This window comes from Trichomycterus rosablanca, chromosome 2 (assembly GCF_030014385.1).
Source record: "Trichomycterus rosablanca isolate fTriRos1 chromosome 2, fTriRos1.hap1, whole genome shotgun sequence".
Classification (NCBI taxonomy): domain Eukaryota; kingdom Metazoa; phylum Chordata; class Actinopteri; order Siluriformes; family Trichomycteridae; genus Trichomycterus; species Trichomycterus rosablanca.
This window is the reverse complement of record NC_085989.1, coordinates 15686831-15712261: the sequence shown is the minus strand read 5'-3', so window position 1 is coordinate 15712261 and position 25431 is coordinate 15686831. Positions and strand designations below refer to the sequence as shown.

At 39.7% G+C, this 25431-nt stretch overlaps 1 protein-coding gene across 2 annotated transcripts in view; it reads left to right on the top strand.

The window, feature by feature from the left end:
- The window catches only part of mrpl3 (mitochondrial ribosomal protein L3), a 32576-nt gene extending 8314 nt beyond the window's left edge, over positions 1 to 24262 (top strand). Inside the window, exons 5-10 of one of the 2 annotated variants that reach the window (XM_062990220.1) lie at positions 544 to 643; positions 2745 to 2805; positions 8948 to 9059; positions 9162 to 9239; positions 11665 to 11742; positions 24033 to 24262. In XM_062990220.1, coding sequence (XP_062846290.1) covers positions 544 to 643; positions 2745 to 2805; positions 8948 to 9059; positions 9162 to 9239; positions 11665 to 11742; positions 24033 to 24068 — 465 coding nt within the window. In that variant the 3' untranslated portion in view covers positions 24069 to 24262. Of the gene's footprint in view, positions 1 to 543; positions 644 to 2744; positions 2806 to 8947; positions 9060 to 9161; positions 9240 to 11664; positions 11743 to 15499; positions 15927 to 24032 lie in introns of those variants that run through there. The other variant, XM_062990214.1, reaches the window with a different exon arrangement.
- Positions 24263 to 25431: the final 1169 nt, after the last annotated feature.

Here is a 25431-nt window from a genome sequence, read left to right as displayed (position 1 = left end):
CTCACCCTGATCCACATGCTTGACTTTTGTGGGTGAGGAGTGGATGAAATAGACTTGAGCAGTGCTCTGTTTAGAGTGGCTGAATAATGAGAACTGAAGTGGCTGTATAGGGGAATTACGATGAGTGCAGCAAGGTCACCTTCTGCTCGGGATGCTGAGGATTAAAAAAGGTAGTCAAGTTTGCCGTTGCCTCGGCGAGTCACTCTCTCCAACTTCGTCCTTTCTGCAGTTAATTATTCTGCTTCCACTTCTCTCAACTCAGACTCTCTCCTGTTGATTGATTTTATTTGTGCGCACTCGTGTCCGAGTAACAGCCGTCATTGCATGATAGCAGTGATGGATGAAGCAGCGCATCCGGCAGAATGAACATGTTCTTTATCACTCTGCAGCTCGTGACTGAGGAAGGGTTTTAACAGGAACAAACAGAAATCCCTTCAGCAGAATGACAGAGCCTGTATGTGTGAATGTGTGTTAGGAAAGCCAATGTTTGTCACAAACCAAGTTTGCTGATGTGTAGTTCCTGCTGTGTCTGTCCTCATTTAGAAGTCAGCGGCATATCTGGAGATGTTCCGCAGTGCTGGAGTTCCCCCTAAACAAAAACTCACAACGTTCAGCGTGACAGAAAACGCCATCATCAAACCAGGTACATATTTGGCACAAAGACGGATTTTGTATGTGATTATGTAAATATGTTGACTTGCATTTCTTTTTCATTGTTGTTACTGCTTACAAACTGAAGCAAATCATTTTATAATCAGCTGCGGCATAGCATAAACTTAAAACTTCTGGATTATGAGCTTAGTTAAAGATTTTTTTACAACCCCAAATCAGAAAAAGTTGGGACAGTATGGAAAATGCTAATAAAATAAAAACACAGTGTTTCTTACATTTACTTGGACTTTTATTTGATTGCAGACAGTTTGAACCCTGTCATGTTTTGTCTGCTTAACTTCATTTCATTTGTTAATATACCTCCATTCCTGCATTTCAGGCCTGCAACACATTTAAAAAAAAGTAGGGACGGGGGCAGTTTAGGGCTAGTATTGAGGTGAAAAAACTAAATAATGATGTGATTCCAAACAGGTGATGTCAACAGATGATTGTAATCATGGTTTGGTACAAAAGCAGCATCCACCTGGATGAACAAATGAACAAAGACAGCCAGAGGATCCCCAGTTTGTCAACAAATGTGTGAGAAAAATATCGAAATTATTAAAATATTAAAAACAATGTACTTCAAAGAAGGATTGGAAGGGATTTGCATATTTCTCCCTCTGTAGTGCATAATATCATTAAACGATTCAAGGAATCGGGAGGAATTTCAGTTCACAAAGGCCAAGAGCGCAAAGCTTAAGCTGAACACTCGTAATCTTTGATCCCTCAGGCGGCACTGCATCAAGAACTGTCACTCAACAATAGCTGATATAACCACATGGGTGAGGGATTACTTTGGCAAACCTTTGTCAAGCACTACAATACGGATAATACAAATGCCACTTAAAACTTTACTGTGCAAAAAAGAAGCCTTATATTAACCATGTCCAGAAGCGGTGTTGACTTCTCTGGGCTCGGAGGCATCTAGGATGGACCATCACACAGTGGAAACGTGTATTGTGGTCAGATGAATCAGCATTCCAGGTCTTTTTCCCGGACACTGGCACTGACACAGCCCCATACCATGATAGACCCTGGCTTTCGGACTTGTTGCTGATAACAGTCTGGATGGATCTTTTTGTCTTTGGTCTGGAGCACACGGCATCCATTTCTTCCAAAAAATTTCGAATACTGATTTCTCTGACCACAATACACCATAACATTAACACCACCTCCTTGTTTCTACACTCACTGTCCATTTTATCAGCTCCACTTGCCATATAGAAGCACTTTGAAGTTCTACAATTACTGACTGTAGTCCAGCTGTTTCTCTACATACTTTTTTTAGCCTGCTTTCACCCTGTTTATCAGTGGTCAGAACCACCACAAAGCAGGTATTATTTAGGTGGTGGATCATTCTCAGCACTGCAGTGACACTGACATGGTGGTGGTGTGTTAGTGTGTGTTGTGCTGGTATGAGTGGATAAGACACAGCAATGCTGATGGAGTTTTTGAACACCTCACTGTCACTGCTGGATTGAGAATAGTCCACCAACCAAAAGTATCCAGCCAACAGCGCCCCGTGGGCAGTGTTTTGTGACCACTAATGAAGGTCTAGATAATACCTGCTCTGTGGTGGTCCTGTGGGGGTCCTGAACATTGATGAACAGGGTCAAAGCAGGCCAAAAAAGTATGTAGAGAAACAGATGGACTACAGTCAATAATTGTAGAACTACAAATTGATTCTATATGGTAAGTGGAGCTGATAAAATGAACAGTGAGTGTAACCATTTAAAGTTCAAAGTGGCAAACCGTGACCCACCTTTATCTATACATGAGCCCTATAACCATTTAAAATAGCATAATATTTGACATATTCAACTGTTCAAACTGGCATCACATTGTACATTTGTTTATTTCTAAAAAATACATTTAAGTTGGTCAGTGAAAACACTGAGAATCTTTTCTTTGTACTATTGTCAGTTAGATTAAAGTTCTACAGAGTTAAGAATCAGTGATTCTTGATTTAATTGTCTTTTACAAAACATCCCAAGTTTTGTGGAAATCTATTGTTTCTTGTTAAACTGTTTCATAAATATTACTGAATTTATCCAGATGTTAATTGTAATTCTTGTAATCTGTATGTTCAGGTACTCCACTGTATGCTGCACACTTCCGTCCAGGACAATACGTGGACGTCACAGCCAAAACGTGAGTGCCAAACACATTAATGGTGTACTTTCATTAGGAAGCCCTTGACATTAACAGTCTATTGCTGCTCTCTTTGAAATATTGAGCCTTATAGAGCCTATGAAAAGACAAAATCTGAAGTGAATTACAGTTAGAGTATTAACATTCACATAAAGCATTATTAAAAGTTTCTAATAGGAGAAAACACACAACAAACACTGAAGTAAACAAGTGTCCTGTACTTGATTAGAATCGTTTGTGGTGTAATGACACATCTCAAGCTCCCCTGCAGTTTTTTCCCTCCCTTCCTTTTTTCCTATCCTCCTTTCGTCTTTCCTTCTTTCCGTTTCCTTTTTGCAGGGAAAGATTGCTTCCAGATTTAAATCTTTGTGTAAAGTTAAGTGTCTGAACCAAAAACAGACATGCACTCCTGACAGCAGATAAAACTAATATTATCAAACATGCAAATTAATATATTTAAATTCTGTTGTATTTACCAGGTACTGCTCTAAAGGCTTTTTAACTGTAGAGGCATCCTTTTAAGGCACAGACTCAGTATGAAACAGCCTCATCAGTTGTCTAAAAATACATTAGTTAATACATTAAGGCAAGTGAGGTTTCTGAAATATACAGGGTGTGTACAAAATAACAGAAAGTAGATCGAATTTGACTTAAGAATTTCTATTACAACCACAGCTGCACATGTAAATAATTTTGGGTATAAAACATAGGACATTTCACAGTATAGTTACTAAATGATTCAAACATACAGCCACAAAATAACCACAGAACCTAAGGAGCCAATTCTGACCTGTCTTAACAAAAACAGTTCTTCATTAGCTTTACAAATCAATAACTGTCACTTTGAAAACCTTTGTGTCAGAGGTCAGTGAATAACTTGGCAGAATGAGCACAAAAACCTGAACCCCTGAGCAATTCTTAATTTTAAGAATCCCATCAACTCACAATGTTGGCCGTTTAGTGAGGTCAGTGATCTATAATGGTAGAGCACTGATCTGGTACAAATATTAGGCCGAGTAATTGCTTTGCCTGGTTATATACACCGATCAGCTGTAACATTAAAACCACCTCCTTGTTTCTACACTCACTGTCCATTTTATCAGCTCCACTTACCATATAGAAGCACTTTGTAGTTCTACAATTACTGATTGTAGTCCATCTGTTTCTCTGCATGCTTTGTTCAATGGTAAGGACTCTCCAAGGACCACTATAGAACAGGTATTATTTGGGTGGTGGGTCATTCTCAGCACTGCACTGACATGGTGGTGGTGTGTTAGTGTGTGTTGTGCTGGTATGAGAGGATAAGACACAGCAGCGCTGCTGGAGTTTTTAAACACCTCCCTGTAACTGCTGGACTGAGAATAGTCCACCAACCAAAAACATCCAGCGAACAGCGCCCCGTGGGCAGCGTCCTGTAACCACTGATGAAGGTCTAACAGATGACCAACTCAAACAGCAGCATTAGATGAGCGATCGTCTCTGATCGTCTTTACATCTACAAGGTGGACCAACTAGGTAGGAGTGTCTAATAGAGTGGACAGTTAGTGGACATGGTATTTAAAAACTCCAGCAGCGCTGCTGTGTCTGATTCCCTCATACCAGCACAACACACAGTAACACACCACCACCATGTCAGTGTCACTGCAGGGCTGAGAATGATCCACCACCTAAATAATACCTACTCTGTGGTGGTCCTGTTGGGGTCCTGACCATTGAAGAACAGGGTGAAAGCAGGCTAAAAAGTATGTAAAGAAACAGATGGACTACAGTCAGTAATTGTGGAACAACACAAAGTACTTCTATATGGTAAGTGGAGCTGATAAAATGGACAGTGAGTGTAGAAACAAGGAGGTGGTTTTAATGTTATGGCTGATCAGTGTAATGTTAATAAATTCTGTGTAATGTTTGGTAATTACTGCTAAAACTATTCTTGAGTAATGGGATGAGAACATGAGGATGAAGTCTGGTGTCTTTAATGGCCTTTCCAGTCACCATAGTTAGCCTGTATAGGAGGTTCTAGAGCACAGACTGTAAAGTAAATATCTTTCTTCTTTATCTCTCAAACAAGTGGACATCAACTGTTTTAAATGTTGTAAAGCTGTTGTAAATACTAGAGAAAATTGTGGCTGTAATTATTATATTGTTAAATACTTCCATTTTACAGTTTCCTTTATTTTGTCCATACCCTGTAGACGACTGACTGTCTCATGATTGTTGCGATACTTATATACAAAGCACAAAGATAGCTTTCCTTTCATTGAATTAAAGTCAGTAGATGTCTAGACAGATTTTATTTAGTTTAAATCTAGCTTCCGATCAGAGGTTTTTTTACCACTGACAATAACGTGATAAATGCTTTGCAGACAATGGGGGTTTGGCAAGTTAGGCTTGTCTAATACTGTTTTTCTTTACATTATTAGACAGTGTATCAGCGTCAGTTCAGTGGCTTTGATTATTTGATGATATATTAATGTGGTTTGTATTGGGATTCAATTGGGATCAGTTCTTGTGTGGCAGGACTTTTTTTTCTTAAGACAGATATTAGATATGCATCATACTTGAGACTTGCATGTCTTTGAACTGTGGGAGGAAACCGGAGCACCCGGAGGAAACCCACACAGACCTGACAGTCCTGACAGTTTTGAAATTAACTTGGACATACTTTTTGGCCATATGGTATACTTTGATGTTTCACCCACACCTTGACATAAGGTTAGTTTGAATCAGGTTCTGTAATGTCTGGTTCTCGGATATCTAAATTCTCTCTCTTAATGCATATTTGATATCTGTACTTTAAATAGCTGATAAACTTACTACTATATTTGAAATGTTAAATCTCAGACATGCATTAATTCATTTTTCAATAAAGGCTTCATTCTGGTTAGGATTACAGTGATTCTTTCCAGGTTCCCCCGGTAACACTGGGTGCAAAGCAGATATGCCTGGCCAGGGAATCAATGCAATTCAGAACATCACTCACTCACTCCCTACATTAGTTTTGTTTGCTCATGGGTATGTGGTTTTCAGTTACATTAAAAACCTACAGCAGGAAGTCAGTTACAGTTTTCTAGTGCATTAGTGCAGTGTACTAATTTAATCTAGCATGAGATTTATTTGTCCATGTGTTGTGCATTCTTATTAGAGTTTTTTGTTATACAGTGTATCACAAAAGTGAGTACACCCCTCACATTTCTGCAAATATTTTATTATATCTTTTCATGGGACAATACTATAGAAATAAAACTTGGATATAACTTAGAGTAGTCAGTGTACAACTTGTATAGCAGTGTAGATTTACTGTCTTCTGAAAATAACTCAACACACAGCCATTAATGTCTAAATGGCTGGCAACATAAGTGAGTACACCCCACAGTGAACATGTCCAAATTGTGCCCAAAGTGTCAATATTTTGTGTGACCACCATTATTATCCAGCACTGCCTTAACCCTCCTGGGCATGGAATTCACCAGAGCTGCACAGGTTGCTACTGGAATCCTCTTCCACTCCTCCATGATGACATCACGGAGCTGGTGGATGTTAGACACCTTGAACTGCTCCACCTTCCACTTGAGGATGCGCCACAGGTGCTCAATTGGGTTTAGTCCATCACCTTTACCTTCAGCTTCCTCAGCAAGGCAGTTGTCATCTTGGAGGTTGTGTTTGGGGTCGTTATCCTGTTGGCCCAGTTTTCGAAGGGAGGGGATCATGCTCTGTTTCAGAATGTCACAGTACATGTTGGAATTCATGTTTCCCTCAATGAACTGCAGCTCCCCAGTGCCAGCAACACTCATGCAGCCCAAGACCATGATGCTACCACCACCATGCTTGACTGTAGGCAAGATACAGTTGTCTTGGTACTTCTCACCAGGGCGCCGCCACACATGCTGGACACCATCTGAGCCAAACAAGTTTATCTTGGTCTCGTCAGACCACAGGGCATTCCAGTAATCCATGTTCTTGGACTGCTTGTCTTCAGCAAACTGTTTGCTGGCTTTCTTGTGCGTCAGCTTCCTTCTGGGATGACGATCATGCAGACCGAGTTGATGCAGTGTGCGGCGTATGGTCTGAGCACTGACAGGCTGACCTCCCACGTCTTCAACCTCTGCAGCAATGCTGGCAGCACTCATGTGTCTATTTTTTAAAGCCAACCTCTGGATATGACGCCGAACACGTGGACTCAACTTCTTTGGTCGACCCTGGCGAAGCCTGTTCCGAATGGAACCTGTCCTGGAAAACCGCTGTATGACCTTGGCCACCATGCTGTAGCTCAGTTTCAGGGTGTTAGCAATCTTCTTATAGCCCAGGCCATCTTTGTGGAGAGCAACAATTCTATTTCTCACATCCTCAGAGAGTTCTTTGCCATGAGGTGCCATGTTGAATATCCAGTGGCCAGTATGAGAGAATTGTACCCAAAACACCAAATTTAACAGCCCTGCTCCCCATTTACACCTGGGACCTTGACACATGACACCAGGGAGGGACAACGACACATTTGGGCACAATTTGGACATGTTCACTGTGAGGTGTACTCACTTATGTTGCCAGCCATTTAGACATTAATGGCTGTGTGTTGAGTTATTTTCAGAAGACAGTAAATCTACACTGCTATACAAGTTGTACACTGACTACTCTAAGTTATATCCAAGTTTCATGTCTATAGTGTTGTCCCATGAAAAGATATAATAAAATATTTGCAGAAATGTGAGGGGTGTACTCACTTTTGTGATACACTGTATATAGACTTCTTTTATTTCATTGCAGACATGAATGAGACATATGAATGGTACAATTTTTTACACAGGACGCCATGCCTGACCCAACCCCAACCCAGCTCCCAATATCTACAACCCCAAATCAGAAAAAGTTAGGACAGCATGGAAAATGCAAATAATAAAAAAAAAAGTTTTCTTACATTTACTTTGACTTTTATTTGATTGCAAACAGGATGAACCTGAGATATTTCATGTTTTGTCTGGTCAACTTTATTTTATTTATTGATAAACATCCATTCCTGCATTTCAGGCCTGCAACACATTGCCATTCCTTTTAACCACATGTAAAAAAGATGTTTTGGCACCGAGGAGACCAAGCGATTTAGTGTTTCAGCTTTTATTTTGTCTCATTATTCCTGCAAACACGTCTTAAGATGTGCAACAGTATGGGGTCGTCGTTGTCGCATTTTCCGTTTCAAAATTCTCCACACATTCTTTTTTAGGGACAGGTCAGGACTGCAGGCAGGCCAGTCCAGTACCTGTACCCTCTTCTTTCACAAAAATAGATAATGTATTGAAGGCAGCATATGTTGCTCTAAGATCTCAATGTACTTTTCTGCGTTAATGCTGCCATCACCTTTGTCACAAATGACCTTTGCCAGGGGCACTGACACGACCCCATACCATGACAGACCCTGGCTTTTGGACTTGTTGCTGATAACAGTCTGGATGGTCCTTTTCCTCTTTGGTCATGACTTCCATTTTTTCCAAAAAAAAAAAAAAGACCTGGAACGCTGATTCATCTGACCACAGTACACATTTCCACTGTGTTATGGTCCATCCTAGATGCCTCCGAGCCCAGAGAAGTCGATGCCGCTTGTGGACATGGTTAACATAAGGCTTCTTTTTTGCACAGTAAAGTTTTAAGTAGCATTTGTGCATGTAACTCTGTATTGTAATGCTTGACAAAGGTTTGCCAAAGTAATCCCTTGCCCATGTAATTATATCAGCTATTGTTGAGTGGTGGTTCTTGATGCAGTGCCGTCTGAGGGATCGAAGATCACAGGCGTTCAGATTAAGCTTGCTCCTTTGGCCTTTACGCACTGAAATTCCTCCTGATTCCTTGAATCGATTAATGATATTATGCACTGTAGAGGGAGAAATATGCAAATCTGTTCAAACTGTCTGCAATCAAATAAAAGCCAAAGTAAATGTAAGGAACACTGCCTTTTTATTTTATGTGCATTTTCCATACTGTCCCAACTTTTTCTGATTTGGGGTTGTAAAATAAGCTTTTAAAACTGACAATGTATCATTTGAAAAATCACATGCTGAAAAACACTGAACAATGTTTGTTTTCATCCTCAGTTCTCCTGTTGTTCTAAAGTGTTGAAAGTCTGTTGATGTGATGTGACTGTATGTGGTTGCAGAATTGGAAAGGGTTTTCAGGGTGTAATGAAGCGCTGGGGGTTTAAAGGTCAGCCGGCCACTCATGGTCAAACCAAAACCCACAGGAGACCTGGCTCACTGGGACCTGGAGGGGTGAGTCTCCTGCACTGTTTGTGCTTGCGTTATTTTATTATTATTTTGTTTTTTTACTTTTTTCTCCTGGGTAAATGAATCCTTTCTTTTGTGTCCTTGTAGGATCCTGCTAAAGTGTTCAAAGGAAAGAAGATGCCAGGAAGGATGGGAAACGTTTATGACACCGCCTTTGGCCTGAAGGTGTGGAAAACACATTTGTGAAATCCATCAGAAAGTGCATTGAAAATCCACATAATATCTTGAATACCTTTTGGTTCATCAGTTATATTAATTTTCAATCATAAACATACAGTTATCAATAAAAGCAAACCTAAGTGAACATCTCTGGAACTGTACTGAAAGGATAGAACATGATTTTTTTCCCTGAAGAAATTCTCTTGATAAAAAGCTCAGTTTGGGGCAGTTGTAGCCTAGCAGTTAAGGTACTGGACTAGTAAGCAGAAGGTTGCTGGTTCAAACCCCACCACTGTCAGGCTGACACTGTTTGGCGCTAAAGCAAGGCCCTTAACCCACAATTGCTTGGACTGTATACTGTAAGTCGCTTTGGATAAAAGTGTCTTCTAAATGCCAAAAATGTAAATATGTCATTTCGGAAATGACCACTTGTATCATTGTTAGAACTGTTCCACTTACAGTGGTACCTTAAAACTTGACGTCAATTGGTTCTGGGAGTGGCGTCGAGTTTTAAAGGTGTTGAGTTTCAAGGTATTTTTTTCCCATAAGGATGTATGGGAAACCTGTTAATGCGTTCCATGGTCCCGTGGAACTGCATATATTTCAGGCTTATGTAAAATAATGGGGTTGTTTTTGACACTTGTACACTGAAAATAACACAAATATTATATAAAAACACTAAAAACAATTTAAAAACAGTTAAATACAATAAATCCTTTACCTCTTTACTGTTTCGTTATGCTTCTTAATCATGGAGATGCTTGATCTTGAAATACCGTATTTCATTTAGTAAAGGCGCAGTCACATGAGAGGTGACGAAATCACTTTTGCACTTTTTTAGTACTTATTGTACTAAAACAATGAACAAGGAATTTGATTAGTGGAGAGAGCTTATGAGCAGTAATAATTAAGGAAAGTTTAGTGTTACTGTGTCATTTTTTAAATACATTAATCCACGTTAAGCTTCTCTTTTAATGATAAGCGTTTTAATGAAAGGCTGATTCTCACGATTTCTCAGAACCCTGAGCTATAACACAAGTTTAAAAGTGAAACGGTGAGGAAAATCTAGCTAAACACAGATACATGTGGAGCTTTTAGAGTGGATTTGACTGGTTTTCCACACAAACGCAGATTCGTCTCATATTTGCACTTTGATGACGTTTTAACGGACTGCTCAAGCAGAGCGCTGAACAAAGCAGCTGTTAATTTGCAAATAAATAAATACATTTAAAATAAAAGGCTGAACATGTTGAATTTAAGAAAAATGTCGAGTTTAAGGATAAAAATTTCTCCACGAAGGGCATCGAGTTTGAAAGATTTCGAGTTTAGGTGACATCGCGTTACAAGGTACCACTGTATTTTCTACATAGAAGCAGGATGACAATCGAGCAATGGCAAGCGACACAGAGATATGTTAGTATTAGTGTGGTAGAACTTTTCTGTCAGAAAGCAAACTCGGACACAACTGATTCTTTTTAGCTGGATTGAGCACAATTGCACAATTGTGGATTGTTAAACACACCATAGAAGCATACCGCAGTAAGGACAACTAAGTAATTTTACGTAGGTCCTTTATACCAGTGGTCCCCAACCAACGGGCCACTGACCAGTACCAGTTTGTGGGTCATTTATTACCAGGCCGCACAGAAATAATTAATAATTAGAGATCACTACATCAGCAATGAAAACACTACTTCCATTTCCAACACACTGGTGTTTATCGTCTCATATCACGCCCAGGTGGGAGCAGCGTCTCGTTGCAGCAAGAAAAGCTCATGTGTGAGCAGTATAGTTATCCTAGTTATTTATTTATTTATTTTTTTAAATCCTTCCACCCCCGCCGGTCCGTGAAATTATATGAAACTGGTCCGTGGTGCAAAAAAGGTTGGGGAGTGCTGCTTTATACCCTATCACTAAACCCTCCTCCTCGAAGTCGGACACAAGAGAATCATCAGGAGGATGCCATTAAACATACACCTGTTGTTCAAAAATACATATTAGCGCCATAGAGTCTGTATATGATTATATAATGTCCCTTACTCAAATTAATTTCTATCACATTAGTCAGTATGTTCGTTTGGCCTAAAGCATTTTATGGTCAGTGCCCTTAAATGGCAACAGCAGCCGTTCCGTACGTTCCAAGGAGAGATGAACCATGAGCAGCTCCAAGTGTGCTGGTGTGAACGAAAGCTGTTATCAGAATGTCTTCCACAACACGACATGTTCTCACACCTGTACTCGTCCTATTGAAAGTTACTGAAGCTTCTACAACCGGCACCTTTCAAAGTCACTTTTTTGGAAGCACCTGTTCTTTTATGTTTCTCCACTCGTTTATTTAGGTTTTTTTTTTTATTTGTCACTTGTCTGTACTGTCTTGATGTTGTTGTCAACAAGTTTCATGTAGAGTTTCTTCTATTTCTCTCATGTGCAGGTTTGGAGGGTGAACACCACAGATAACATCTTGTACGTGAATGGCTCTGTTCCAGGTCACCGTAACTGCCTGGTGAAGGTAAGATCACTTCTGCACATGCTACAAACCCTATTACTTGGACCTGTCAATATTTTTAAAGATTTTAGTTTTGTAGTGCAGTGTGTGTAGCCTCCTAAATAGAACTTCTCATCTTTTGACTGGAGACCAAATAAAGTGGCTGCTTGCTATCGCTGGATAAAAATAGTCCATTGATTTGTTTTCTAGCTTGTTTTAGCCTGGTTCTGTCACGATTGTATTATACAATAAATAAATAGCAGGGGTTTTTTCTCCTTTAGATTGGTCACTCTGGTTCTTTACATCAGTGACGGTGTGTGCTCGCTGCCCTTTCATCGAAGGGCAAAGCAGCTTCTGCCTGTTTTTGGAAGGCCAATATAATACACATTTCAAACAGCGACTGCTGGAAGGAATTACAACCCCAAATCAGAAAAAGTTGGGACATCAAACTTCATTTCATTTATTAATAAACATCCATTCCTGCATTTTAGGCCGCAACACATTCCAAAAAAAGTTGGTACAGTAAAGCATTTACCACTTTGTAACGTTGCCATTCCTTTTCACCACACTTAAAAGACATTTTGTCGCATTTTTCGTTTCAAAATTCACATATTCTCTATTGGGGACAGGTCAGGACTGCAGGCAGGCCAGTCCAGTACCTGGTTTTGCATTGTCTTGTTGAAAAATGCATGGACGTCCCTGGAAAAGATGACGTCTTGAAGGCAGCACATGTTGCTCTAAGATCTCAATGTACTTTTCTGCATTAATGCTGCCATCACAGAAGTGTAAATGACCTTTGCCAAGGGCACTGACACAACCCCATACCATGACAGACCCTGGCTTTTGGACTTGTTGCTGATAACGGTCTGGATGGTCCTTTTCATCTTTGGTCTGGAGCACATGGTGTCCATTTTTTTGCAAAAAGACCTGGAATGCTGATTCATCTGACCACAATACACGTTTTCACTGTGTGATGGTCCATCCTAGATGCCTCAGAGCCCAGAGAAGTCGATGCCGCTTCTGGACACGGTTTTAAGTGGTATTTGTGCATGTAACTCCGTATTGTAGTGCTTGACAAAGGTTTACCAAAGTAATCCCTTGCCCATGTGGTTATACCAGCTATTGTTGAGTGGAGGTTCTTGATGCAGTGCCATCTGAGGGATTGAAGATCACTGGCGTTCAGCTTAAGCTTGCTTCTTTGGACTTTACGCACTGAAATTCCTCCTGATTCCTTGAATCGGTTAATGATATTATGCACTGTAGAGGGAGAAATATCCAAATCCCTTCCAATCTTTCTTTGAGGTACATTGTTTTTAAACATTTCAATCATTTTCTCACACATTTGTTGACAAACTGGAGATCCTCTGATCATCTTTGCTCATCAAAGACTCAGCCTTTCCTGGATGCTGCTTTTGTACCAAACCATGATTACAATCACCTGTTGACATCACCTGTTTGGAATCACATCATTATGTAGTTTTTTCACCTTATTACTAGCCCTAAATTGCCCCCGTCCTACTTTTTTTTAGGAATGTGATGCAGGCCTGAAATGCAGGAATGGATGTTTATTAATAAATGAAATGAAGTTGAGCGTCAAAACATGAAATATCTCAGGTTCAGATTTAGGGTTGTAAATTCAGGTCCCATGTTGCCGAACTGTCAGGTTAAAGCGTGTATTAGTGATAAATAGGTGGGCCTTGACAGAACCCCTGCTGTAGAATAACAGCTAAATATAAGGTAAGGACTCAGGCTTTTTTTTTTTTTTTTTCTTGGTCATCTTCAGAAGTGTGTGATCTGTCTTCATTAATACACACACTGCATTAGAATCATCAGCATATTGACACATCAGTCAGATGTGTCAATATAGACTGCACATGTCTGCACTTTCTTAGTACTCAGGAGAGCAAGAGGTTGGCAAACTTTCTTACTAACTTTTGTTTTGTGGTTTCATCCAGAGAGATGGTAATTCTACACTGCATAGCCACAAGTATGTGGATGCCCTTCTAATTATCGGTTTTGTAACAAACATTGGCAGTAGAATGGATCATTAAGAGGAGCTCTCATTCAATATGGCAATGTTACATGATACCACCCTTCCAGTAAATCAGTAGATTACATTTCTGGCTTGTTAGTGCTGCATCAGCCACATGTGTTACTGGGAAGTGAACAATTCAAGGGTCAGCAAGTGAAGTGCTAGGAACTTATGAGTGTGCTGCCCCTTTTTTTTTGGCCACAGCGTCTCTATCTTGCCCCATCCTAAGCATCTTCCTTTATCACCTTAACCACCTGCATGCCCTCACTCACCACATTTATAAACCTTCTCTTTGGTCTGATGGTTCCATTCTCAGCACTCTGCTCCTGATTTAACTCGTATTCCTTTTGCACATGCCCAAACCATCTCAGTCTGTCCTCCCTAATTCTGTCTCCAAAACACCCTACCTGCACTGTCCCTCTAATTAACTTGTTTCTAATCTTGTCCGTCCTCGTCACTCCCAATGAGAATATTAACAGCTTCATCTGTCACCTCCAGCTCCCTTTTCTGTCTGTTAGTCAGCGCCACTGCCTCAAAGCTATATAACAAGCCTGTTCCTTTTTACTCTGACAGATACCCTTTTATCACAAATCACTCCTACCACTTTATGCCATCCACTTCACTCTGCATGCACTTTCTTCACTTCTCTAGCACACTCTCCATGACTTTGTAAATTCGACCCCAAGTATTTAAACTCGTCCACTTTCATCACCTAAGCTCTCCTCTGCCCTCCCTTGCATTCACGCACATGAACATTTAACTCATGCTAACTTGGCGGCATGGGGGCTCGGTGGGTAGCACTGACGCCTCACAGCAAGAAAGTCCTGGGTTCGATCCCCAGGTGGGGCGGTCCTTTCTGTGTGGAGTTTGCATGTTCTCCCCGTGTCTGCATGGGTTTCCTCCGGAAGCTCTGGTTTCCTCCCACAGTCCAAAGACATGCAAGTGAGGTGAATTGGAGATACAAAATTGTCCATGACTGTGTTTGACATTGACTAACTGTACTGTCATGAATGTAACCAAAGTGTGTAAAACATGATGTTAAAATCCTAATAAATAAATAAATCCACTACAGTGTAAAGCACACTACCATTAAAACACATGCTGGGATCTCGAATACTTCATATCGAGTTTCAGCTCTGCCTGCCGGCTGGGCTGAGCAGCCACATGAACAACGATTGGCCTGTTGTTCAGATAGGGGTGGGATATTAAAGCCAGATAGGGATTCTCTCATAACTAATGCAATTACGACCTCTGCTGGCTGATTGATGGCACCTGCCCCGAGATGCAAAAAGAGTGCTGTCAGGGTGTGTCTTTCCGTACACAGTGCTGATCCGCATTGTACTCGTCAAAGTGTAGGTGACGATGCATACCACTGCTGCCCACGTGTCGGAGGGGGGCGTGGGTTAGCTTCGTTCTCCTCAGTCAGAGTGGAGATCAGCATTGGTGGAGAGGAAGCATGATGCAATCCGGCAATTGGATGCGCTAAAAGGGAGAGAAAGGGGAGAAAATGCATAAACAAAATATTTAAAAAAAAGAAGCTGACAGTTTAGGGAGGGCCTTTCCTGTTTTAAAATAAAATACTCTGTTAAAATGCCTATTTAAAAGAGATGATGTAATTTGATATAACTGCTTTTATTAAAGGGTTTGTGTGGTATTTTGGTGTAATGGGTGTCCACAAACTTTTACTCATGTAATGTACATTCAGCACCTTTGTGTCATTGCGCTAACTTAGAAAGTATGCTTGCGTAGGTACGGGACACCATTCTGCCTCACCGCCGAGAGAACAACAAGGCACCACCATTCCCCACATACTTTGCTGACGGAGACGAGGAGCTCCCCGAGGACCTGTACACCGAGGACATGTTTCAGTTCGGGGAACCTATTCCTGAATAAGGACATAAACTCACAAGATCATCAGTTTTTTGTCTTTTAAAGCCCAGTTTTCTCTGGCCGTGTGCTATTTACCGATGCTTCCAACTGTTTAATGAATGCCTCACTATGGGACTGACATGAGTGGGACAACTACAGACTCTTTAAACAGCAGGGCAGAACCAGGAATGCATACAAACCCCTGAACGAAGAGAGAGTCAACCATGTTTCTGTGTGACACAACAGTGTCTGTGGTTTAATATTGACTTCTGTTTGTATATGAAAATATTAAAGTTTCTTTGATACAGCTGGTGTTATTTTGACTTAATATGGTATGAGGAAAGATAAGTGTACAGTTTACATACACCTTTTTAAGGGACACAAACACTGAACAGAACTTATTAGATACACCTGCCCTGTACAACTCGTGCAATATAGAAGCATTTTGTGTGTATACATTTACTGAACAATAACAATTTGTTATTCTATTAAAAAGGGACTAGATTTTATTTTAGTGGTGGTCCTTTGCATGACTGAAATGACACTAACATGCTGTGACATGGTGTTGTGTAATGGTATGAGTGTATCAAGTGCAGCAGTGTTGGTGTTCTTAAACACCTTGGTGCCAGTGGCATCTGTGATGAGAACCTTTCTACAGCAAAAAGACTACAAAGGTAAAACCACACACTGTGCATGGAACAGGAAATTGATATACTCCTGTTTACTTACAATAAGTGCTATCAGGGTATGTGTTGTTATATGTGGTTTATATGTGGGGATCTAATGGGGTCACATTCTATTAAAGAGGAGGGTGACAAAATGTACGAGGCAACAGATGTCAGATACAGTCAGTATTTGTATACCTATGAAAGTGTGTTTGTATACATGGTAAACCATCATAGGACAAGTTTGACTGCAGCCGTTAGAAAGAGGCAAGAGCATCACAATGAGAGTCTGTACAGGATTTACAAAGCACATCATAAATATTCAAAAGCCATAAACATAATTCCAGGACATTTACAAGCAACTGTAGCTTTCAAGATCAACTGTTCACAAATTGTCCAAACCAGAAAAAAGTTGGGACAGCATGGAAAATGCAATAAATGACCTGAGATATTTCATGTTTTGTCTGGTCAAGTTCATTTCATTTATTAATAAACCTCCATTCCTGCATTTCAGGCCTGCAACAAAAAAGTTGGGACAGTAAAGCATTTACCACTTTGTAATGTTGCCATTCCTTTTCACCACACTTGAAAGACGTTTTGGCACCGAGGAGACCAAGTGATTTAGTGTTTCAGCTTTTATTTTGTCTTTCTTCCTGCAAACGTCTTAAGATGTGCAACAGTACGGGGTCGCTGTTGTCGCATTTTTCATTTCAAGATTCTCTATTCTCACATTCTCTATTGGGGACAGGTCAGGACTGCAGACAGGCCAGTCCAGTACCCATACCCTCTTCTTCCGTAGTCGTGCCTTTGTAATGTGTGCAGCATGTGGTTTTGCATTGTCTTGTTGAAAAATACATGGACGTCCCTGGAAAAGATGACATCTTGAAGGCAGTACATGTTGCTCTAAGATCTCAATGTACTTTTCTGCATTAATGCTGCCATCACAGAAGTGTAAATTACCTTTGCCAAGGGCACTGACACAGCTCCATACCATGACAGACCCTGGCTTTTGGACTTGTTGCTGATAACAGTCTGAATGGTCTGTTTCGTCTTTGGTCCAGAGCACACAGCGTCCATTTTTTCCAAAAAAGACCTGAAATGCTGATTCATCTGACCACAATACACGTTTTCACTGTGTAATGGTCCATCCTAGATGCCTCCGAGCCCAGACATAACATAAGCTTTCTTTTTTGCACAGTAAAGTTTTAAGCAGCATTTGTGCATGTAACTCCGTATTGTATCATTATTTATTTTTTTAACCTCATTACTAGCCCTAAATTGCCCCCGTTCCAACTTTTTTTGGAATGTGTTGCAGGCCTGAAATGCAGGAATGGGGGTATATTAACAAATGAAATGAAGTTTATATGAAGTTCCTTATTTAAATTCATCTAGTAATCGGCCAAGAGGATAAATCCTTGGACGCAAATAAATGCTTCAGCAGGACGATGATCCAAAACACTTAAATAATTGAAACAAACTTTTGTTTTGTCCATTTAAGTGAAGGATATTACCAAATCTCAAAGGCTTGAAAGAAATATAGGTATTATATCCAGTGGGCAGTTAAGGCAAATAAAATGTAACCACACATTATACAACACCCTGCAGCTTCCAGACAGGTTTATTACAGCTCTGTCTGTTTTTTAAACACTTATTGCGCCAACACTGAATGTGGTGATTTTTTACGTGTGAAGCATTTATAGCCAATGTCTGATTAATAACTGAACACACTTGGTCTCTGTCCTGTCATATTTATACCTTAGGTGTGAATGTGTGTTAGCCTACAGGTGATTGACGCCCTGTCCAGTATCTATTTTGTGCACAGGGTTTCAAAGTGGTGCCAAATCCTGATCAAAATACAAAAATTCAAACTTCTTACCCACAAGGTTTTTATTTTATGTTTTAATCTAATGTTCTCTTTTGAGCTAGTGGATAGTTAATAAAATTGTCATTAACGTGTGTGTCTGTGTGTGTGTGTGTGTGCGCGCGCGCATCAGAAATGCTTGTAAAGATATGGATTGATTCGATTGACATATAAGAAGATAGAGATGCATCAGCATGACAGTATCTTTATGGATGCTCCAGGGGGACGCTATATGCTGAGCCACATGCATTAGTCAGGGAGAGTGAAGGACAGAGTGAAAACATGCTGACAAAGTTGACATTTCTACCTAGCTAGTGATGGGTGTAAATCATACCATTAATGTTGCATGAGTTTGAGGAAAGGTGTGTGTGTGTGTGTGTGTGTGTACAGTGCTCAGCATAAATGAGTGCACCCCCTTTGAAAAAAAGATTTTAATCAATATCTCACTGAACACAAAAACAATTTCCAAAATTTTGACAAGACTGAGTACATTTGTTTGACCCATAACATGAAAGTAAGGTTAATAATATAACTTAGATTACAAAATCTTCAGTTTTACTCATATTAGTTGATGCAAAAATGAATACAGCCCACATCAAAAAGTACTACATCAAGTATTTTCTATGACCTCCATGATTCTTAAGGACATCATTAAGTATCCTAGACATGGAATGAACAAGTTGGCGACATATAGCAACGTCTATCTTTTTCCATTCTTCAAGAACGACCTCTTTTAGAGCCTGAATGCTGGATGGAGTGTGATGCTCAACCTGTCTCTTCAGAATTCCCCATAGGTGTTCGATTGGGTTCAGATCAGGAGACATACTTGGCCACTGAATCATTTTCACCCTGTTCTTCTTCAGAAATGCAACAGTGGCCTTAGATGTGTGTTTTGGATCATTGTCATGTTGAAAAAGGGAACGACAACCAAGGGCACGGAGTGATGGTAGCATCTGCTCTTTCAATATAGAGCAGTACATCTGTGAATTCATAATACCATCGATGAAATGCAGCTCCACATAAGGACACTGCCACCACCATGTTTCACTGTAGGCACCATGCACTTTTCTTTGTATTCCTCACCTTTGCGACGCCATACAGTTTGGAAGCCATCAGTTCCAAAAACATTTATTTTGGTCTCATCACTTCAGAGTATAGTCCCAATAGTCTTCATCTTTTTCAGCATGGGCCCTGGCAGATTCTAAGCGGGCTTTTTTGTGCATGGGCTTCAGGATAGGCTTCCTTTTTGGACAATACCCATGCATTCCATTCTTCTGCAGTGTATGCCGTATTGTGTCACGGGAAACAGTCACCCCAGTTTGGCTTTCTACTTCTTTAGCTAACTGCAGTGAACTTGCATGCCGATTTTCTTCAACCCTTCTTATCAGAAGACGCTCCTGCCTAGGGTTAACTTCCGTGGAAGGCCTGGACGTCTCTATGAGATGGCTGCAGTTCCATCTTTTTTACATTTTTGTATCACTTTTGCTACAGTATTCTGACTGATAAGTAAAGCTTTGCCGATCTTCTTGTAGCCTCCACCTTTCTTGTGTAAATAAATGATTTTCTTTCTCAGGACATTTCTCTGCCATGTGGTGCCATTGCTGACAGCATGAAATAGGAAGAGGTTTTCTTTTTTTAAGTAATGCCCTTTTATAGTCAACTGTCTGCTGGATACCTGTTTAATGAATAATTAGACTCACCTGTGGCTGAATTCTTGTTCATTAGAATTTTGTAGTCTAAACGTTAGCTTTTATTGGGGTGTACTCAATTTTGCAACATGGTCTTGAATGAATTTGTTAGGAAAATTACTTTTGTGTGTGTGCAATTTAACAAATCTTGTTTGCAATCAATGGCCCACATTTGTGGGAGTATTTTGTAGTATAGTATCCCATAGAAAATGTTAATTCTGAAAGGAAACTAAACATTTTCTGACAAATCTGTTGTGGTGTACTCATTTATGCTGAGCACTGTATATACTTGCACAGGAGACTTTTGGGAACAAACGACAAAAGAACACACTCTTAAACGTTGAGACACTGTATGACGAGACAGATGCTTACCATGTTCAGTGCTGAACTGGAGAGCAATTCCAGCTGCAGTGTTGAACCTATTGCCCATTGACATTCTCCACATTATCCTGTCCTCTCCTGCATTTGTCTTTCATGGACGATGAGCCTTCTTGGGGGACTTGAATTGAGTTTGTGACGTTGTACAGATACAATATTTTAGAAATCACAGATTTGGAACGACCGACTTCTCTTGCTAAGGCTGATGTGGTCATCCCTTTTATACAGACAATGTTTTCAGGTGGAAGAACAAACCCCTAGCCAGTCCATGTATTTTTTGTGGTTTATCTCAAGCATATCTGATGCAACTAATGGAGTCATTGATTGGTTGCATCAAATGTGCTTGGCACAACATAGAGCATTCTGATTTATAAGTGTTATTATGTGTTAAATGAGGTTGGTTAAAACCAAGGCTATTTGACATTGATTTATGTTCTTCCACACACCTAAAGCCAAATTTGTAGTAGTAGGAAAAGTGGTTTCTGGTATAATGAATTTAGGTTTCATCATCTAGACGTTTGAAGTCCAGTAAGAGTGTGTGTTACATCACTACAACAAATTCTTATGATTTTACATGGTGATCTTAGGCTTGGGTAGAGATCAGATATTAAAACTAAAAAGTAAAGCCCCTGATGCACAGTTCTTGGGTCTTTTGCTCAGTTGTTGCTTCTGTGAAGCCTACTGATTTTAAGCCCAACATTCCACATGACAGAAAAGTGCTTTTAGGTGTCCGATGCATATTTAGAAGAGCAGACATTTGATTAACTGACTACTTTAAAATATGGCATCCTATGAACATGTCCATGTTTGTTTATGAATTCACTACTTTAAATGAGTGCCCACTTATTTTGGTCAAGTACTTTGTTAAAGTTTAGTGAACAATACTGAATAAAAGTATGTCTTGTAAACACTATGCTATGGGTATGTATTTAACAGAAAAGGCCAAACCCAAAAATTAGATTCTAAAACCCCATATCTGATAGAAGTTAGGACAGTATGAAAAATGCATATAAAATAAAAATGCAGTGTTCCTTACATTTACTTTGACTTTTGATTGCATTGCAGACAGTTTAAACACAAGATATGTTATGTTTTATCTGCTCAACTTCATTTTATTTGTTAATATACCTCCATTCATGCATTTCAGGCCTGCAACACATTCCAAAAAAGTTGGGACGGGGGCAATTTAGGGCTAGTAATGAGGTGAAAAAAACCTAATAATGATGTGATTCCAAACAGTGATGTTAACAGGTGATTGTAATCATGGTTTGGTACAAAAGCAGCATTCAGGAAAGGCTGAGTGTTTGATGAGCAAAGATGGCTAGAGGTGGCCATGGTCGATCCATCGACTGCACTGCATCAAGAACCGCCACTCAACAATAGCTGATATAACCACATGGATGAGGGATTACTTTGGCAAACCTTTGTCAAGCACTACAATACGGAGTTACATGCACAAATGCCACTTAAAACTTTACTGTGCAAAAAAGAAACCTTATGTTAACCATGTCCAGAAGCGGCGTGTGCTCTGGACCAAAGACGAAAAAGACCATCCAGACTAAAGGCCAGGGTCTGTCATGGTATTGGGCTGTGTCAGTGCCCTTGGCAAAGGTCATTTACACTTCTGTGATGGCAGCATTAATGCAGAAAAGTACATTGAGATCTTACAATGTGTGGAGAATTTTGAAATGAAAAATGCAACAACGACGACCCCGTACTGTTGCACACCTTAAGACGTGTTTGCAGGAAGAATGGGACAAAATTAAAGCTGAAACACTAAATCACTTGGTATCCTCGGTGCCAAAACATCTTTTAAGTGTGGTGAAAAGGAATGGCAACATTACAAAGTGGTAAATGCTTTACTGTCCCAACTTTTTTTGGAAGGTGTTGCAGGCCTGAAATGCAGGAATGGATGTTAATTAATAAATGAAATGAAGTTGACCATTAAAAACTATCTCAGGTTCATCATGTCTGTAATGAAATAAAAGTCAAAGTAAATGTAAGCAACTCTGTTTTTTTATTATTTGCATTTTCCATGCTGTCCCAACTTTTTCTGATATGGGGTTGTAAAACATTATTTAGAAACATTAGATATGTTTAAAAAGCTTTAATAATTATGCCAAATTTGCATAATTATTTGCATGAAACTTTCAACTGATTAAAGTTTTATTAGCTTTTCTCTTGTTCTTTACTGTGTTGTCATGCTTAAGCCTGTTGAGACTAAGTGTTAATATTTAATATTTTGAAATGTCCATAGATATAATGTCCCTTCAATACTTACCCAAGTTACTAAGTGCTTAATAATGTGGCTTCTCATTTGCGTGGTAAGTGTAGAGGTGGCCAAAAATATCAGATAACAACAGGGCTTTCCCAAGGATCAATATTTGCCCCTTCTCTCTCATAACCTCTCTGGAGTTGATAGATAGATAGATAGATAGATAGATAGATAGATAGATAGATAGATAGATAGATGGATAGATGGATAGATGGATAGATGGTAAGATGGATGGATGGACATTATTAATCCCGAAGGAAATTAAGGACAGTATTTAAGTACCAGTATTTAAGTACCAATCAAAATCAATATAATAATAATATTTTTTTTGTTATCCTATCATTGCTTTGCTGATGACACCCTCAAGGTTCCTCTCAAGGTTTCTTCCTGTAATTTTAAGGGAGTTTTTTCTTGCCACTGTCACCCTCAGCTTGCTCAACAGGGGTTTTTGGTCTGTCTGTTGCTTTGAGACAATGTCCATTGTAAAAAGCGCTATACAAATGAATTTGACTTGACTTGACCCAGCACTGCCTGTGCTTTACTTGAGGTGATGAAGATCTTAACTAGAATTTCAGCTTGTTTTATTATCACCACTTCAAATTGTTTAACTTTTAAAGGCATCTCAAACATCTCTTTTACAGCTTGTTTGTTGATCCTAGTGCTCTTTCTTACTTCATGCCATAATGCAGAACATTGCTTACTTGGTGAATATTGTTTTTCTTTTTTTTTTTTTTTTTCATAACTTTGAATTATGTTTTTGCTCTGTGTAATTTATACCTCCCACATTCTACAAATACTCTGCACTTTTCCTAACAATTTAAACACTGTTGCATGTCATTATTGTTAGCTCTTGCTTTGGATATTATACAGTCACTATAGACCATACATTGTTGAATGCATTATAGTGTTCCATACTGTTAACTTTAATTATAGAATTGTAAATACACAGGGGTGGCACGGTGGCTAAGTGGGTAGCACTGTCGCCTCACAGCTAGAAGGTCCTGGGGTCCTTTCTGTTTGGAGTTTGAATGCTCTCCCCGTGTCTGCGTGGGTTTCCTCCGGGAGCTCCGGTTTCCTCCCACAGTCCAAAGACATGCAGTCAGGTTAATTGGAGACACTGAATTGCCATATAAGTGAATGGATGTGTGTGTATGTGTGTGTCTGCCCTGCGATGTACTGGTGTCCCGCCCAGGGTGTTACTGTGTGCCTTGCACCCATTGAAAAGCTGGGACAGGCTCCAGCACAACCCCCCCGTGACCTTAAGTGGATAAGCAGATAAGAAAATGAATGAATGAATAAATACCCAGTAAAGGCTCCAAGTTTTTTGGATAGGGTCCCTGTTCTCAACACAAACAGTCACACCAAGATTGTAATTGATTTTCTGTTTACAGCTCTATAATTTCAGATCCTACTTTTACCATGCATCTATCTCTAGCATACACAGAGATACAGTATAAATATAAACCTGTATTAAAAGTATTAAAATCTTAAATGGCTTTGATGATGTTTTAGTCTAACTAACTCATTTAATTTTCATGTTTTACAGCTTTATGCAGGTCAAGGTTGCAGTGGGTCCGTCTAGGGGCAATGCAGTAATATATCCTGAACTATCACATGGCCTCAGCTTTCTATGAATCCCAGTAGTAGTGCCCTAGCATGAATTACCGCTGCACCATCCGAGCACCCACAAAAATAATATTATTATTATTATTTTAAATGTAGTTAGCTGACTAAATGATGCAATCGAATAAAACAATATTATAATATTACAATAAACCATGCTATGTTTTGCAGTTTGTTCTCCACCACACAATGTCGACTCAACATTATTGTGTTGTTTGTACAACCCGCAAATTAGAAAAAGTTGGAACAGCATGGAAAATGCAAATAATAAAAAAACACAGAGTTTCTTACATTTACTTTGACTTTTATTTGTATATAAGTTTGTATGAACCTGAGATATTTCATGTTTTGTCTGGTCAAATTCATTTCATTTATTAATAAACATCCATTCCTGCATTTCAGACCTGTAACACAGTCCAATAAAGTTATCAAGTTATAAAGTTACTAAAGTAATAAAGTAATGTTTGTAATGTTGACATTCCTTTTCATCTCACTTAAAAGGGTCATCGTTGTCGCAATTTTCGTTTCAGAATTCTCCACACAATCTCTTTTGGGGACAGGTCAGGACTGCAGGCAGGCCAGTACCCGTACCCTCTTCTTCCACAGCCATGCCTTTGTAATGTGTGCAGCATGTGGTTTTGCATTGTCTTGTTGAAAAATGCATGAACGTCCCTGGAAAAAATGACGTCTTGAAGGCAGCATATGTACTTTTCTGCATTATTGCTGCCATCACAGAAAATTGTGTAAGGGCAAGGGCACTGACACAGCCCCATACCATGACAGACCCTGGCTTTTGGACTTAACAGTCTGGATGGTCCGTTTTGTCTTCGGTCTGGAAAATATGGTGTCCATTTTTCACGGTTCTTGATGCAGTGCCGTCTGGGGGATCGAACATCACGGGCATTCAGCTTAAGCTTGCGCCCTTGGCCTTTACGTACTGAAATTCCTCCCGATTCCTTGAATCGTTTAATGATATTATGCACTGTAGAGGGAGAAATATGCAAATCCTTTCCAATCTTTCTTTCTAATCATTTCAATACTTTTCTCACACATTTGTTGACAAACTGGAAATCTTAGGGCCACCTTTGTTCAACAAAGACTCAGCCTTTCCTGGATGCTGCTTTTGTACCAAACGCTGATCACCGGTTTGGAATCACATCATTATTTAGTTTTTTCACCTCATTACTAGCCCTAAATTGCCCCCATCCCAACTATTTTTGGAATGTGTTGCAGGCCTGAAATGCAGGAGTGGATGTATATCAATAAATGAAATGAAGTTGAGCAGACAAAACATGAAATATCTTGGGTTCAAACAGTCTGCA